Source organism: Sphaerodactylus townsendi, unplaced genomic scaffold, assembly GCF_021028975.2.
Source record: "Sphaerodactylus townsendi isolate TG3544 unplaced genomic scaffold, MPM_Stown_v2.3 scaffold_23, whole genome shotgun sequence".
NCBI classification, from domain to species: domain Eukaryota; kingdom Metazoa; phylum Chordata; class Lepidosauria; order Squamata; family Sphaerodactylidae; genus Sphaerodactylus; species Sphaerodactylus townsendi.
In genome coordinates this window covers 406455-419543 of record NW_025950396.1, presented here as the reverse complement: position 1 = coordinate 419543, position 13089 = coordinate 406455, and the positions used below count along the sequence as shown (strand labels likewise).

At 45.5% G+C, this 13089-nt stretch overlaps 1 protein-coding gene across 1 annotated transcript in view; it reads right to left on the bottom strand.

Annotated features, from left to right (window-relative positions):
- The window catches only part of TBX15 (T-box transcription factor 15), a 173303-nt gene that overhangs the window by 81876 nt on the left and 78338 nt on the right, over window positions 1-13089 (bottom strand). The window contains exon 2 of the mRNA XM_048482794.1: window positions 7414-7627. Coding sequence (XP_048338751.1) covers window positions 7414-7627 — 214 coding nt within the window. The remainder of the gene's footprint in view (window positions 1-7413; window positions 7628-13089) is intronic.

Sequence of the window (13089 nt, the reverse complement as noted above, 5' to 3'; positions counted from 1 at the left end):
CATATTTAGCTTGCTGGAGGTAAAGTGTAGACGACTGGGGAAGGCTATGGCCAATCACCCTGTAAACATAGTTTGTCATACCTCACTTGTTGGGGGTAAAGTGTAGACAACTGGGCAAGGCAATGGCAAACCACCCTGTAAACATAATCTGCCATTTTTAGCTTGCTGGAGGTAAAGTGTAGACAACTGGGGAAGGGTATGGCCAATCACCCTGTAAACATAGTCTGCCATATTTAGCTTGCTGGAGGTAAAGTGTAGATGACTGAGGAAGGCAATGGCCAGCCACCCTGTAAACATAGTCTGCCATACCTAACTTGTTGGGGGTAAAGTATAGACAACTGGCAAGTATAGACAATGGCAAACCACCCTTGCATGCAAAGTCTGTCTTACCTAACTTGCTGTGAGAAAAGTGTAGATGACTGAGAAAGGTGATGGCAATCCACCCTGTAAACATAATCTGCCTAGTAAATGTGCAGTTGTGACATGACCGCACAGGTCATTAATGACCCTGTGTTACCCAGGCTCAGAGGGGAGGGGAAGAATCAAAGGATTTGATCTGTGGAGCATGACAAGACTTTGTTCATTCACCCATGTTCATCACTATTTATAGGAGGCCACTGAGCAAGACCATAAATAATTTCGTTTTGGGCATCACCCGATGACACACAGCTCCAAATTTCATTATCCGAGTCTCTGAGCACGTCCATCTTGGCGCTGAACCTCGGCTTTGAGGCTGTAGTTGGAAGGCAAAAGCAGAACGAGTTGCAGCTGAGGGGAATGAGTGTCAGGAAGTATGATGTTATAGAGGGACTGAATTTGTCCTGAAGGGAGTGTAGTTGGCATTTGTAGAGCAAGTTATTAGCTTATGGGGACTCCTGGATCCTGCCTTGCTCTTTGGAAAGCAGTTTGGGGTAATAGCCAAGAGAGCCACTGGTTCATCAACTCTCACCTTCCTCAGACTTGGCTGCATTGATTCATGTTTTCATAACCTCCTGGCTGGACTTGATGTCGGGCTGCCCTTGAAGCCAACTCAGAAATATTTTGACTCGTTCATAAAACAGCAGCTTGTTTACTGTCAGGGACATATATCATCCGTCAAAAGACATCTTTTTCCATCCACGCAGCTGACCAGCTTGAATATAAGACAACACTGAATTCCATCGGAAGGATGGCAGGCTGGAGTCAACCTTGAGCTGGCTGCCTGAAACTGACTTCTGTTGGGATTGAACTCAGGTCGTGGGCAGAGCTTGGGCCAAAGTACGGCAGCTTATGACTCTGCGCCACAGGGCTCCTGAGCAGGAATGACTTGGGGGTTTATTTTATTGGTTTTAAATTGCAATGTTTTACCGTGCCAAGCAAGCCTCCTTGAGTGGGATATAAATACTGTGATGAATTAAGAAAAACATGGCCCTCTTCTAATGGTGGTCCTTCTAGGCTTCTTGTTGACATGACGTAGTCCACAGGTGTCAAACTCGCGGCCCTCCAGATATTATGGACTACAGTTCCCATCATCCCCTGCCAGCATGATGCTGGCAGGGGATGATGGGAACTGTAGTTCATAACATCTGGAGGGCCGCGAGTTTGACACCTATGACGTAGTCAATTGAACTTATGATGACCTCACAAAGCCAAATCAGAGTGAGTGCCATACTTCTTGTCCTCACTCTGAATGGGCAACCACTTTCATCCTCTTTCAGTGAGAGAGAGAGCAGCAGTGGTGTGGGAGGTTATGAGCTCATGTACCTAATCTGGAGGAACCGGGTTTGATTCCCAGCTCTGCCGCCTGAGCTGTGGAGGCTTATCTGGGGAATTCAGATGAGCCTATACACTCCCACTCATGCCAGCTGGGTGACCTTGGGCTAGTCACAGCTTCTCGGAGCTCTCTCAGCCCCACCCACCTCACAGGGTGTTTGTTGTGAGGGGAGAAGGGCAAGGAGATTGTCAGCCCCTTTGAGTCTCCTACAGGAGAGAAAGGGGGGATATAAATCCAAACTATGCCTCCTCCTCCTCCTCCTCCTCCTCCTCCTCCTCCTCCTTCTTCTTTCATAGCCTACTTTTTAAAAATTGAGAAGATAGGGTCCATTTCCTAGAGAGGAGATGCAAAAATTATTCACGAAACACACACCACGTCATGGCTCAGTCCAGAGTTAAATCCTTGCCCCCTCAAGCTAATTTTAGCTTAAACACTCCTCAACAAATCGTAACTGGATTTTGTGCATTCCGCTTTCATCACTGTGCATGAACAGCTTCTCCCAACTGTTTTTCAGCCGTTCAAAGACTATGCCCAGAAAGCTCTCAATTTCCTACTGTGCTGACAGGGCAACAACGGGTCCCTCAGAACTATCCTACAGACTCCGCTTGAAAGCCGACGAACTTCCAAAGGGCTCTCAGAGCCGTGGACGCAAGAAAGCGCCAGATGAAAGAAGGCATCATTGTCGAGAAAAGCCAGCTGGTTAAGGGGGCCTGGGATCTCTGCTTCCCGGCATGTCGGGAGACCTCTGAAGACTGCGGCACAAATTTCCAAAGGGGGATCACAGAGCCAGCAAGAGTCAAATGCACTGGCCAGAAAATGAGTGTGAAATCTGGACCTTAAGTGAAGTAATGGGAGACACGCCATGGATGTTGATTGGCTAGAGTTTTCAGGCTACGACCGGGTGACCTTCAGGCAGCCAAAAGGGGTGGCTTTCATAATGACCATGTGCTGTGCAGCTGTGTCTGTTCAGTACAATGGTTATGCTCATTGTGCACACACCCTGCACACATTGCTACATGCCAAAGAATCTGTGCTCAGCTACGATTCCCCAAGGCATGAAAAAGAAGAAGAAGAAGAAGAAGAAAAAGAAAAAGAAAAAGAAAAAGAAAAAGGAGGAGGAGGAGGAAGAAGAAGTAGAAGTAGAAGAAGAAGAAGAAGAAGTCGAAGAAGAAGAAGAAGGAAGAAGAAGAAGAAGGAAGAAGAAGAAGAAGAGGAAGGAGGAGGAGGAGGAGGAGGAGGAGGAGGAAGAGGAGGAAGAGGAAGAAGAAGAAAAAGAAGAAGAAGAAGAAGAAGAAGAAGAAGAAGAAGAAGAAGAAGAAGAAGAAGAAGAAGAAGAAGAAGAAGAAGAAGAAGAAGAAGAAGAAGAAGAAGAAGAAGAAGAAGAAGAAGAAGAAGAAGAAGAAGAAGAAGAAGAAGAAGAAGAAGAGGGGGCTTACAATCTCCTTGCCCTTCCCCCCTCACAACAAACACCCTGTGAGGTAGGTGGGGCTGAGAGAGCTCCAAGAAGCTGTGACTAGCCCAAGGTCACCCAGCTGGCATGTGTGGGAGTGCACAGGCTAATCTGAATTCCCCAGATAAGCCTCCACAGCTCAGGCGGCAGAGCGGGGAATCAAACCCGGTTCCTCCAGATTAGATACACGCGCTCTCAACCTCCTATGCCACTGCTGCTCCTGAAACATGAAGCTGAAACATGAAGTCTTCCTCCAGCTATAGTAGGGTGCTGCTAACGTTAGATAGGAATCTGCATCTCGCTCCCTGCAACAAAAGATGTATCCACTCAGCTCAACACAACCTGAATGAGCATCATAATACCTGGTCTGCTGAAAGTCCCCGCAGGGCCCCTGAGAATGATTCTACCTACATCCTTGCCCAGAGGGAAGGTGGCATGGTACAACCCAAATCTTATCAGATCTCAGAAGTTAAGTAGGGTCACACCTGCTTAGTACATGGATGAGAGACCACCAAGGAAGTTCTGGGTAGCTACATAGGGGCAGGCAATGGCAAACTACCTCTGCTCCTCATTTGCCTTGAAAGCCCCTTGCTGGCTGCCATAACTTGGGCTCATTCCGCACATGCAGAATAATGCACTTTCAAACTGCTTTCAGTGCTCTTTGAAGCTGTGCGGAATGGGAAAATCCACTTGCAAACAGTTGTGAAAGTGGTTTGAAAACGCATGATTTTGCGTGTGCGGAAGGGGCCTTGGTTGCAATTTGATGGCACAGACAAACTCTCTCTCCTTATGAGTCAGACAGACAGACACTAGGGAGAGAGGGTATGAATTCTTTTAACTATTAATGGAGCAAAACTCCTCTCTAGGAGTCTGTAATTACTCGTTGAATTTCAGATGCTCGTTCTGCCATGTAGCTTGCTGGGTGACCTGGGGTCGGTCACTCTCTCTCAGTTGAACACAAGTCCATCTGCATCCCTCAGGAAGTGAAGAGGCTGTTTCTCAGAGATAGGGCATTTGCTTTCCATTAGGGTTCAATCCCTACCATCTCTGGTTAAAGGATTCTAGATAACTGATGCTGGTAAAGTCTGCTGTCCCCCTGAACCCTTGGAGATCTACCATCAAGCAAGACTAAGGTCGATTCCGCACTTGCGTTATCAACCTAAGTTCAAGCTGCGTTCAACCTAAGTGCTTCGCACAACCACTGGGATTGACATGGTTTTGTACCAGTTTCACCCCGTGTAACGGTCAAATTTCCGACTCCAGTTGGGAACTACTACTTTTTCAGGGAACCACGCTCGAACTCAGCTCGATTCCAGTAAAGTGCGGAATCTCTGGTGCCAGGGGTCCCCCATTCAGCCAATCACAGCTGAGTGTTTCGGGCATGCGTACAGCTGGCCAATCAAAAAATGCCACCTTCGTCCCTCCATTCCTGTGGCAGTTTTTTTATAACGTGTGTGGGGATAGGCGGAACATGGCCGTAGAACAGTAGCCAATCGGAATGGAGCGGCGAAGAGGCACAGGATGATTCCGCCCTCCGAGCTGGGATCAAGCTGGTTGCAGTGGGGAACAACAATGGCTTCGACCTAGGTCAGTACCCTTCTCAGGGAACTGGGTCGAACCTATTTTACTCATGTGCGGAATCGCCCTAAGAAGTACTGAGCGAGATGGACTCAGGTTTCAACTTGGTATAGAACAGCTTCATTTCAATAAAGACGGATCAAATGAATGAGCACTTTTTCCAGGGTTTTTTTAGAAGCTGGAGGAGCTGACTTCAAAAACAGCACACCTAAGATGTATTTTTATATATATATGAAAATATTTTCACCCTGCCTTTCCACTTGACCATCAGAATGAGTCATTTATTTCTTTGCCTCTCCCTGTAATTGGCCAGACAGTGAAGAGGTCACTCAGTTCTTTCCCATTATTTCAGATATGGATCCTGCTATTCTTCCAGTATGGACTGTTGCCCTGAGATTTTCACTTTCTTGGAACCTCTCCTATCTATCTGAAAGAAGTTAAGCGCAAACTTTCCCACAGCCAGATGGAGAGGAGAAAAATGGGCTGAATGATCATTTCAGTGCCCAGAACTGATAACGGGGAAGAATGGGGAATGAATCACGTTCCCCCAACTTTCCTTTAGATCCCTCAGAACTATTACAGCCTAGTTGGTGTGCTCATCTTAAATCACTTCTCTGTCCAAGGTGCTGATTACTTAGAAAAAATGAAAGTAATTGGGATTCAAATGGAAAGAGGCTGGAATGCGCAACTAGCTTTACGAACAAGTAAAGGTAACAGGACCTTTAAGCAACTCTTTAAGTTTCCAAAGGCGACATCATCATCATCAACTTTATTGCTAATTTTTATTTTATTCTAACCTTTTACTGAAACACGCTGAAAGTCTTGAAAGAAAAAGAGGTACTTTTTGCATCAAAATTTTGGCAGGGATATGGCAGAGGAGGAGACTTGCCCACCTAAGTCTCCAAAAGTAAGCCAAAAATAGCCAAAAGTTCTCATTCAAACTAAACCTGGAGCCTTCATCTTTCCCTTGCCTATACAGAGATATACACTGACACTTCAATAATTTCCTCCACATTTCCTCCTTTCTCACTTTGATACAGGAAAATTGCAAAGACAAATTATATGGTCAAATAGATTTTCCACTACCTAGTCCCGTGGTGGCGAACCTTTGGCCCTCCAGATGTTATGGACTACAATTCCCATCAGCCCCTTCCAGCATGGTCAATTGGCCACGCTGGCAGGGGCTGATGGGAATTGTAGTCCATAACATCTGGAGGGCCAAAGGTTCGCCATCACTGACCCCTAGTCTATAGCACTATGTCAATGCCATTTTGAGCCTGCTGTCCTAGCTTATTCCTCCTTACTCAAAAAATTGAAAGTGTCTCCAACTGAGAAGGGCTGGGGGATAGAACTGGCTATTCTGGTATCACAGATACATTATTTGCCTATCTATCTATCTATCTATCTATCTATCTATCTATCTATCTATCTATCTATCTATCTATCTATCTATCTATCTATCTATCTATCTATCTATCTATCTATCTATCTATCTATCTATCTATCTATCTATCTATCTATCTATCTATCTATCTATCTATCTATCTATCTATCTATCTATCTATCTATCTATCATCTCAGACAGACAGACAGATCATATGTATGTATGTATGTATGTATGTATGTATGTATGTATGTATGTATGTATGTATGTATGTATGTATGTATGTATGTATGTATGTATGTATAAAAGAAAAAGCTTTCCCCCATGCTCAGCCCTGTTCCAAATGCAGGGAGCACACTTTGAGACATAGTAAGTTCTGTTTCTTTATGGGTTTTCCTACACACCTGTAAGGATTCAGTCTGAATCAAAATAAGAAGGATGCAAATGTTGTGAGCTTAGGATGTAGTTAATAAATAAAAGCAGACTTGGGTCTCCACCAGGGAGAAATACAGGGGAGAAAGAAAGAAAGAAAGAAAGAAAGAAAGAAAGAAAGAAAGAAAGAAAGAAAGAAAGAAAGAAAGAAAGAAAGAAAGAAAGAAAGAAAGAAAGAAAGAAGAGAAGAAGAGAAGAAAGAAAGAAGAAAGAGAATCTGTTATTATTCAGATGAAGCCCAGAAGCCCCAGCTGCTTGTCTCCCCAAAGAAGCTCAAGTGATTGCATTTTCAGTTTTTTTAAGTACTGGATTTGGATTCATTTTTTCTGTACATTTTTCTGTACACTGGCACCTCACAGCTGATTATTGAAAAATATGTTAAAATCACCACCAAAAGCCTTATGCCAGCCCATCACAATGTATCCATACTAAGGAGAATTTGAAGAGACAACACCAGAATTTTTTTTAAAAGCATCGCTTTTTCAGAAAAATAAATTAAACATTACCCAGATGTCAACAGCTGCTGGGGCACAGCTATAGCTAGGGCGAAGTGATGAAATATGGAAAGTTTAATGCAGATGGAGGCGGGTCATGTTTCCTACGGGTGTCTGCTCTGAAAACGCACTACCAGGCATTCCACAGCATTGAGACCAGTCAGCGTTGCTGAGATTGAAATTTCCACATCCAAGTCCAGATCTTAGAAGCGCGAGACCGTGCCAATACAACCCCCGCTCTATGAAGGCCTTTCTTGTCCACGAACTCAACTGCGCAGAGAAAAGTCGTGATGTTCCGCTGAGGGTCGGCCCTCCACCTTACCTGCCTGCTTTTGTGATGATCATTTCCGTGCCGATATCGTGGAACCTTTTCCAAAGATCCGCACACTGCAGCTCCACCTGGATCTCCTCCATGGACGAGGTGGGAGGAGGCTGCGCGAGAGAGTCGCTGGACGGGAGGTCAGGGTGAGACCCAAACGAGCAAGATGTCCTCTCGGCCAACACTTCGGTGTCCGACCCCGTGCTCTGCTCCGAGTCTGAAACAATGAGAAAGAACATCTCATCAAACTCGGTCGATATCGAATGCTCCCCAGAGTCGGAAACAAAATGATGCCGTGAATCATAGAATCATAGAGTTGGAAGAGACCACAAGGGCCATCAAGTCCAACCCCCTGCAATGCAGGAACACACAATCAAAGCACTCCTCTACAGTGGATGTAGAGGGGAAAAAATATAGACAAATGCAATTGCCCTTGTTTTAGTTGTCAAGCATTAATGTGGACTTCAACAGTCTGCTTTCTGGTTCTTCTGTTTCTAGCAGGACATCTGGTATTCCAGTCAAGTTTTAAAGCTGCTGAACATAAGCGCCAGCGATATAAAATATAAATAACAATAAACGTCCTCAGGACGCAAGAGAACGAAGCACATCAGTGGTGAATGTCGGGTGGGGGAGACTTTTCTTCAAACCCAACTTTCAATCCAAGATTAGTCAGGACCAATGAGATACCACATTGCATTTAATTATGTGTCATATCGCATAAAATGTGATATTTTGGGGCAAAGGACTGTTCCTTCTTGTTAGTGCGCTTGTCCTCCAAAATAATGAAGGATGGCTTCTAGTCTAGGTTTCTGGCTGCGCTTCCTTTCCACATGCATGCTATTCGTTCCTGTATTGCAATTTTTGGAACAATTGCACTTCTGAAGAAAATAACCATGTAGCTTTGCAGCTCTAGGGATCTTTGCTGGAGGAGAGAGGAAGATGCTAAACATATGGAAGGGATTACTTGGAAAAGAATTGTTATTGCAAGGGACACCTAGACTTTGCCGGGTGGGGAGAAGTAAAGTTCAGCTACATATTTATCGGTTATGTTGGACTGAGAAATTATGAATGAGGAAACATTTGCGCAAGGAACGACAACAATCAGTCGGGAGTAAACGAAACCATTACCAGGAAGAGGGGCAGGATCTGCAGGGATATGCTAGTTTCCCCTTCCTGGATTTTCTGCCTTTTAAAAAAACAAATGTCATGCTTCTGGCTTAGACTCCATAAGGCCCCTTCCGCACGTGCAGAATAATCCACTTTCAATCCACTTTCAATGCACTTTGCAGTTGGATTTTATTGTGCAGAATAGCAAAATCCACTTGCAAACAATTTTGAAAGTGGATTGAAAGTGCATCATTCTGCAGACCAGCTGCTCAGGAGCAGCAGCAGCAGAAGGCCCTTGCTTTCACATCCTGCACGTGAGCTCCCAAAGGCACCTGGTGGGCCACTGTGAGTAGCAGAGTGCTGGACTAGATGGACTCTGGTCTGATCCAGCAGGCTCCTTCTTATGTTCTTATGTTCTTATGTGCAGAAGGGGCCTGAGTAAGGAGGAAATGCGGAAAATATTCCAGCTAAAAGAACCTGTCTGGCTCCAATGCGAATTTCAAACCTCTATTTTTAATGAAAATAATTAAAACATTTATATAACAGAGCCACAACTCTTAACCAACAACAAAGTATACATATTATAAATAACAACAACAAAACAATGAATAATGCACACACACGGGAGCCCAAATACAATAGTATCAAGTCTCTGTAATAAAGGTATCACTTTCAAAGAGATCCACTAATGGTGTAGATGTGAAGGATACCAAGTGTCTGATGCCTGTGAATACTCCACTTCCGTGGACGAGCTTCATGTACTCATAGGTCGATTCCCCACTTACCATCTGCTGCGCACTATAACACCGCAAAGTAGCGGGAGTCCAATGGCACTCCACTACAGGGGCAGCGACAACGCAGCCGCCCCGACTCTGCCGCTCTCGCGCCCCCTCATGCACGTCATTTCTGCTGCTCCTCAAAACGGCGCCTTTTGATGACCCTGCGCAGAGCGCGGGGCAGTGGGGAAGCCCGGGGAACACGACTTCGCCAGAAATGACGCGTGCTGAGAGTAGCGCACAGCGAACGGTAAGTGGGGAATCGACCATAGATAAACATACAAAATCAGGATGTTGATGGTTGTTTTCCCTTCTGTAAAACAGATACTGTCTCTGGCTCATTACATATTTTTTGAAAATATTCAAGCCCCCCACTCTTTCCCCATATAATCTATGCTGATAGGAAATATTATACAATGCTGACACGGGACCTCAGCTCACATTCTCTCTGAGAATCTCTACAAAATACGAAGCGCAAACTTGGTTATCTACCATGCCAGGACAATAAGAAAGCTCCAAACCCCATATCGCACGTCGAAAGGATGTTTCCCACTTGACAGGTTTGTGGTAGTTCAGAATCTTACCACCACATCCTAAGTCTCAAAAATCAACGCATCGCCGACCCTAACCCAGATCCAGCTAACCTATATCCCAGTGATGGTGAACCTTTTTGAGACTGAGTGCCCAAACTGCAACCCAAAACCCACTTATTTATTGCAAAGTGCCAACACGGCAATTTAACCTGAATACTGAGGTTTCAGTTTAGAAAAAACGGTTGGCTCCAAGGGAGTAAGCTTGGTGGTAGTCGGTGGCTTTGCTTTGAAGCAACCGTGCAACGCTTCGAATGGGTGAATCATGACCCTAGGAGGGTTTAGAAGCAAGCCCCATTGCCAGCAACCGAAGCTTACTCCCATGTAAAGGATTGTGCTTTTAGTTCTTCCCATGAAAATCAATTAGGGTTTAACAGCACTTAACAGGGTTACCTACACCGCGTCATGCCCAGCGGCCCAGGCCAGCCTAGATGATATGTAGGGGGGGGCAATTTTCCGCCCTCACATGACAAACTCTGTGCACGTGTGCCCACAGAGAGGGCTCTGAGTGCCACCTCTGGCACTCGTGCCATAGGTTCGCCACCACTGCTATATCCTATGCTCCATTCAGAGTTGCCAGCCATTGACAGTCGGTCAGAGTTGCCAGCCATTGACAGGACGGTCGCAGGGACGGTAAGTCGATCGGGTGACGGCGCAGCGCGGTGCCGTCTTCCTGGTCATTACTGGGACCGTTCATGCGAACAGTCCCGGGGGGGTTGGGTAATCATATGCAGAGCCCGACTAACATAACCATCTTGAGCGGCCGCTGGATTAGGATCTGGGAGACTCCAGCCATTTATGCTCTGCAGTGTGCATACATTCCCTTTGTGTCAGATTCTCCATTGTGCACACATTTGCCCCGCTCCCAAATTCGCCACACTACATATCAGAGAATTCCCACGGTTTCTAAAAGCAGGGAGAGTGCAACTTTCCCTCTGCCTGTGCAGGGAAAGCGAAGGGAAACAGAGTGCCTTCAGCCTGCTTTGAGGTTTTCCACTCCTTTCCGCTTTTCCCAGACCACACAGCAGTCGCAGTTTTGCCCACACCTCAGGCCAGCATTTCAGGAAGATCAGAGGGGATTCTTTTAAAAAAATAAAATAAAAATAAAATGCTGTAATGTCCATTGCAAGAGTAATAGGCCTGAAAATGTTGTTGTTTTTTTAAGGCAAATGAAGCAGCCCAAACGGAGGGTGCAGAAACAAGGAAGCAGGGGGTAGGCAAAGGAAAACCCCACAGCAAGGCAAACAGCCATAAGTACAGCATGAATAAATGGCCCAAGGTTGGAACTGCCACTCTGCCTTGGAAGCTCACAAGGACAGCCGTGTACCCACTGGGCCATTCATCCCTTGGGCCTGCCGTGTACTCCCGGCTTAGGTCACATTACATGGTGGTTGTGAGAAGAACAACATCAGCTGCTTTTGGTCCCCATTGGGAAAACAAGAGGTGGATTAATCAAGCAAATAAATGGATTAAGAAATATAAGGCTACCCACAAGTAAGGGGATGGGCATTGCGTCATGATATATAAAAAAGAGAGTAAAGGTTCACAGAGGTCATCTTCTGAGTTAGCAGAAGTTTGCAAAACCCAAGGACGGAGACAGTCAGACTACGGGCAATAATTAGCAATAATTGACCTTTAACATGATTGATGAATTTAACTGTAATTCTAGATCCGTGGTGGCGAACCTTTGGCACTCCAGATGTTATGGACTACAATTCCCATCAGCCCCTTCCAGCATGGCCAATTGGCCATGCTGATAGGGGCTGATGGGAATTGTAGTCCATAACATCTGGAGTGCCAAAGGCTCGCCACCACTGTTCTAGACCAATGAGAGGCTGTTGCCTGGGCATGGAAAAGTATCCTGCTTGTTGATGCATTATATATGCTATGCTGAGATAGAGATAGAGTCTGAGGTTAAGTTCAGTGTGTGTTGAACTCTGTTCTTGCTGAAGAGTTCTGTACAGTATTATAGTCTTGTATAGAATAGACTTGTGTAACCTTGCAACTGCTAAAGTGGAACCTTCCTATGGAAAGAACATCTTGCGTGGAGTGTATTCTTTTCCAAGAGTGATAGAAGGTTGCAGTGAGTGCAAGAAGTCTAAACATTCTCATCTTACCAGAGTGACTCCACTTAAACATCGAAGCCAAACTTAATGAGTTGGGCATTTCCTTGGAGGACTTGCTAATGTTAACAGAGCAGGAGGTCTATGGGGCTATCAAGAAGAGACTTTTTGATAGAGAGTTTCAACAGATGCTAGAGGAAGCTAATAAAACCTGTTCCCCGATCTCTCTGGGAATACCTGTGGTTAGATTAATTGTAGCCCGGTACCTTTTATCTCCTGGTTGAGGCCCGGTGGCGTAGAGCAATCACCTTAGCTAGGTGTAATGCCCTGCCTTCCTCCTTTAGCCTTGGACGCCACCTTGGAATTCCACATAAAGTAAGGAAATGCCCATGTGGCATGGGTTCTGTGGAAACAGTATCTCATATGCTGTTGGATTGTCCTTTTTATGAGATAGATAGGAAGAAGCACATAATCCCCTTCCTGCATGGAAGTGAAGGCATTACAGATAAACAGAAGGTTATATATCTTTTAAACAGCCACAACTACGAGCTGTTAGAAGCGGTGGCTAAATTTTTAAATGGTGTTATTTTAACGCGTCAGAAGTTGTAAAGGCTGTTATTATCTTGCAGTGTGAATGTTAAACTATTTATATGCCATTAAAGGTATTCGAAATCGAATCGACGCCACTTAAAACTCTGCTGATACATTGATCCCTGTCCACCAAACCCCCCAGAAACAGACACAACCGTCAAATAATCAACACATTTATTGAAGAGCATCAGGGATGGAGTTTGGAAAGCCAACCAAATTAATCGGGTTGCCAGCCGCCACATTCCAGCAAAGTTCCTGTTCCTCGGAACCATGCGCTGACAGACGACAGAACCGCTGTCCATGGGAACCACACACCCACAAGAGCGATAACTGAGTATGTTGAACAACCATCTGCTAAGTAGCCAGCAGGAGCAAGGTTGAGAAGAACGTGAGAGCTGGCCACCTCACAACTGAACAGCCAGATGGATGCCGGACGATAGAGCCAAGGGTGACATTGCAGACTCAGTCGGCAGCCGCCACAGCAGACTCAACAGGCAACTGCCACAGCAAGGATCCATCCTGGTCTCTTCTGCTCCTGAAGGGTGGCCTGCA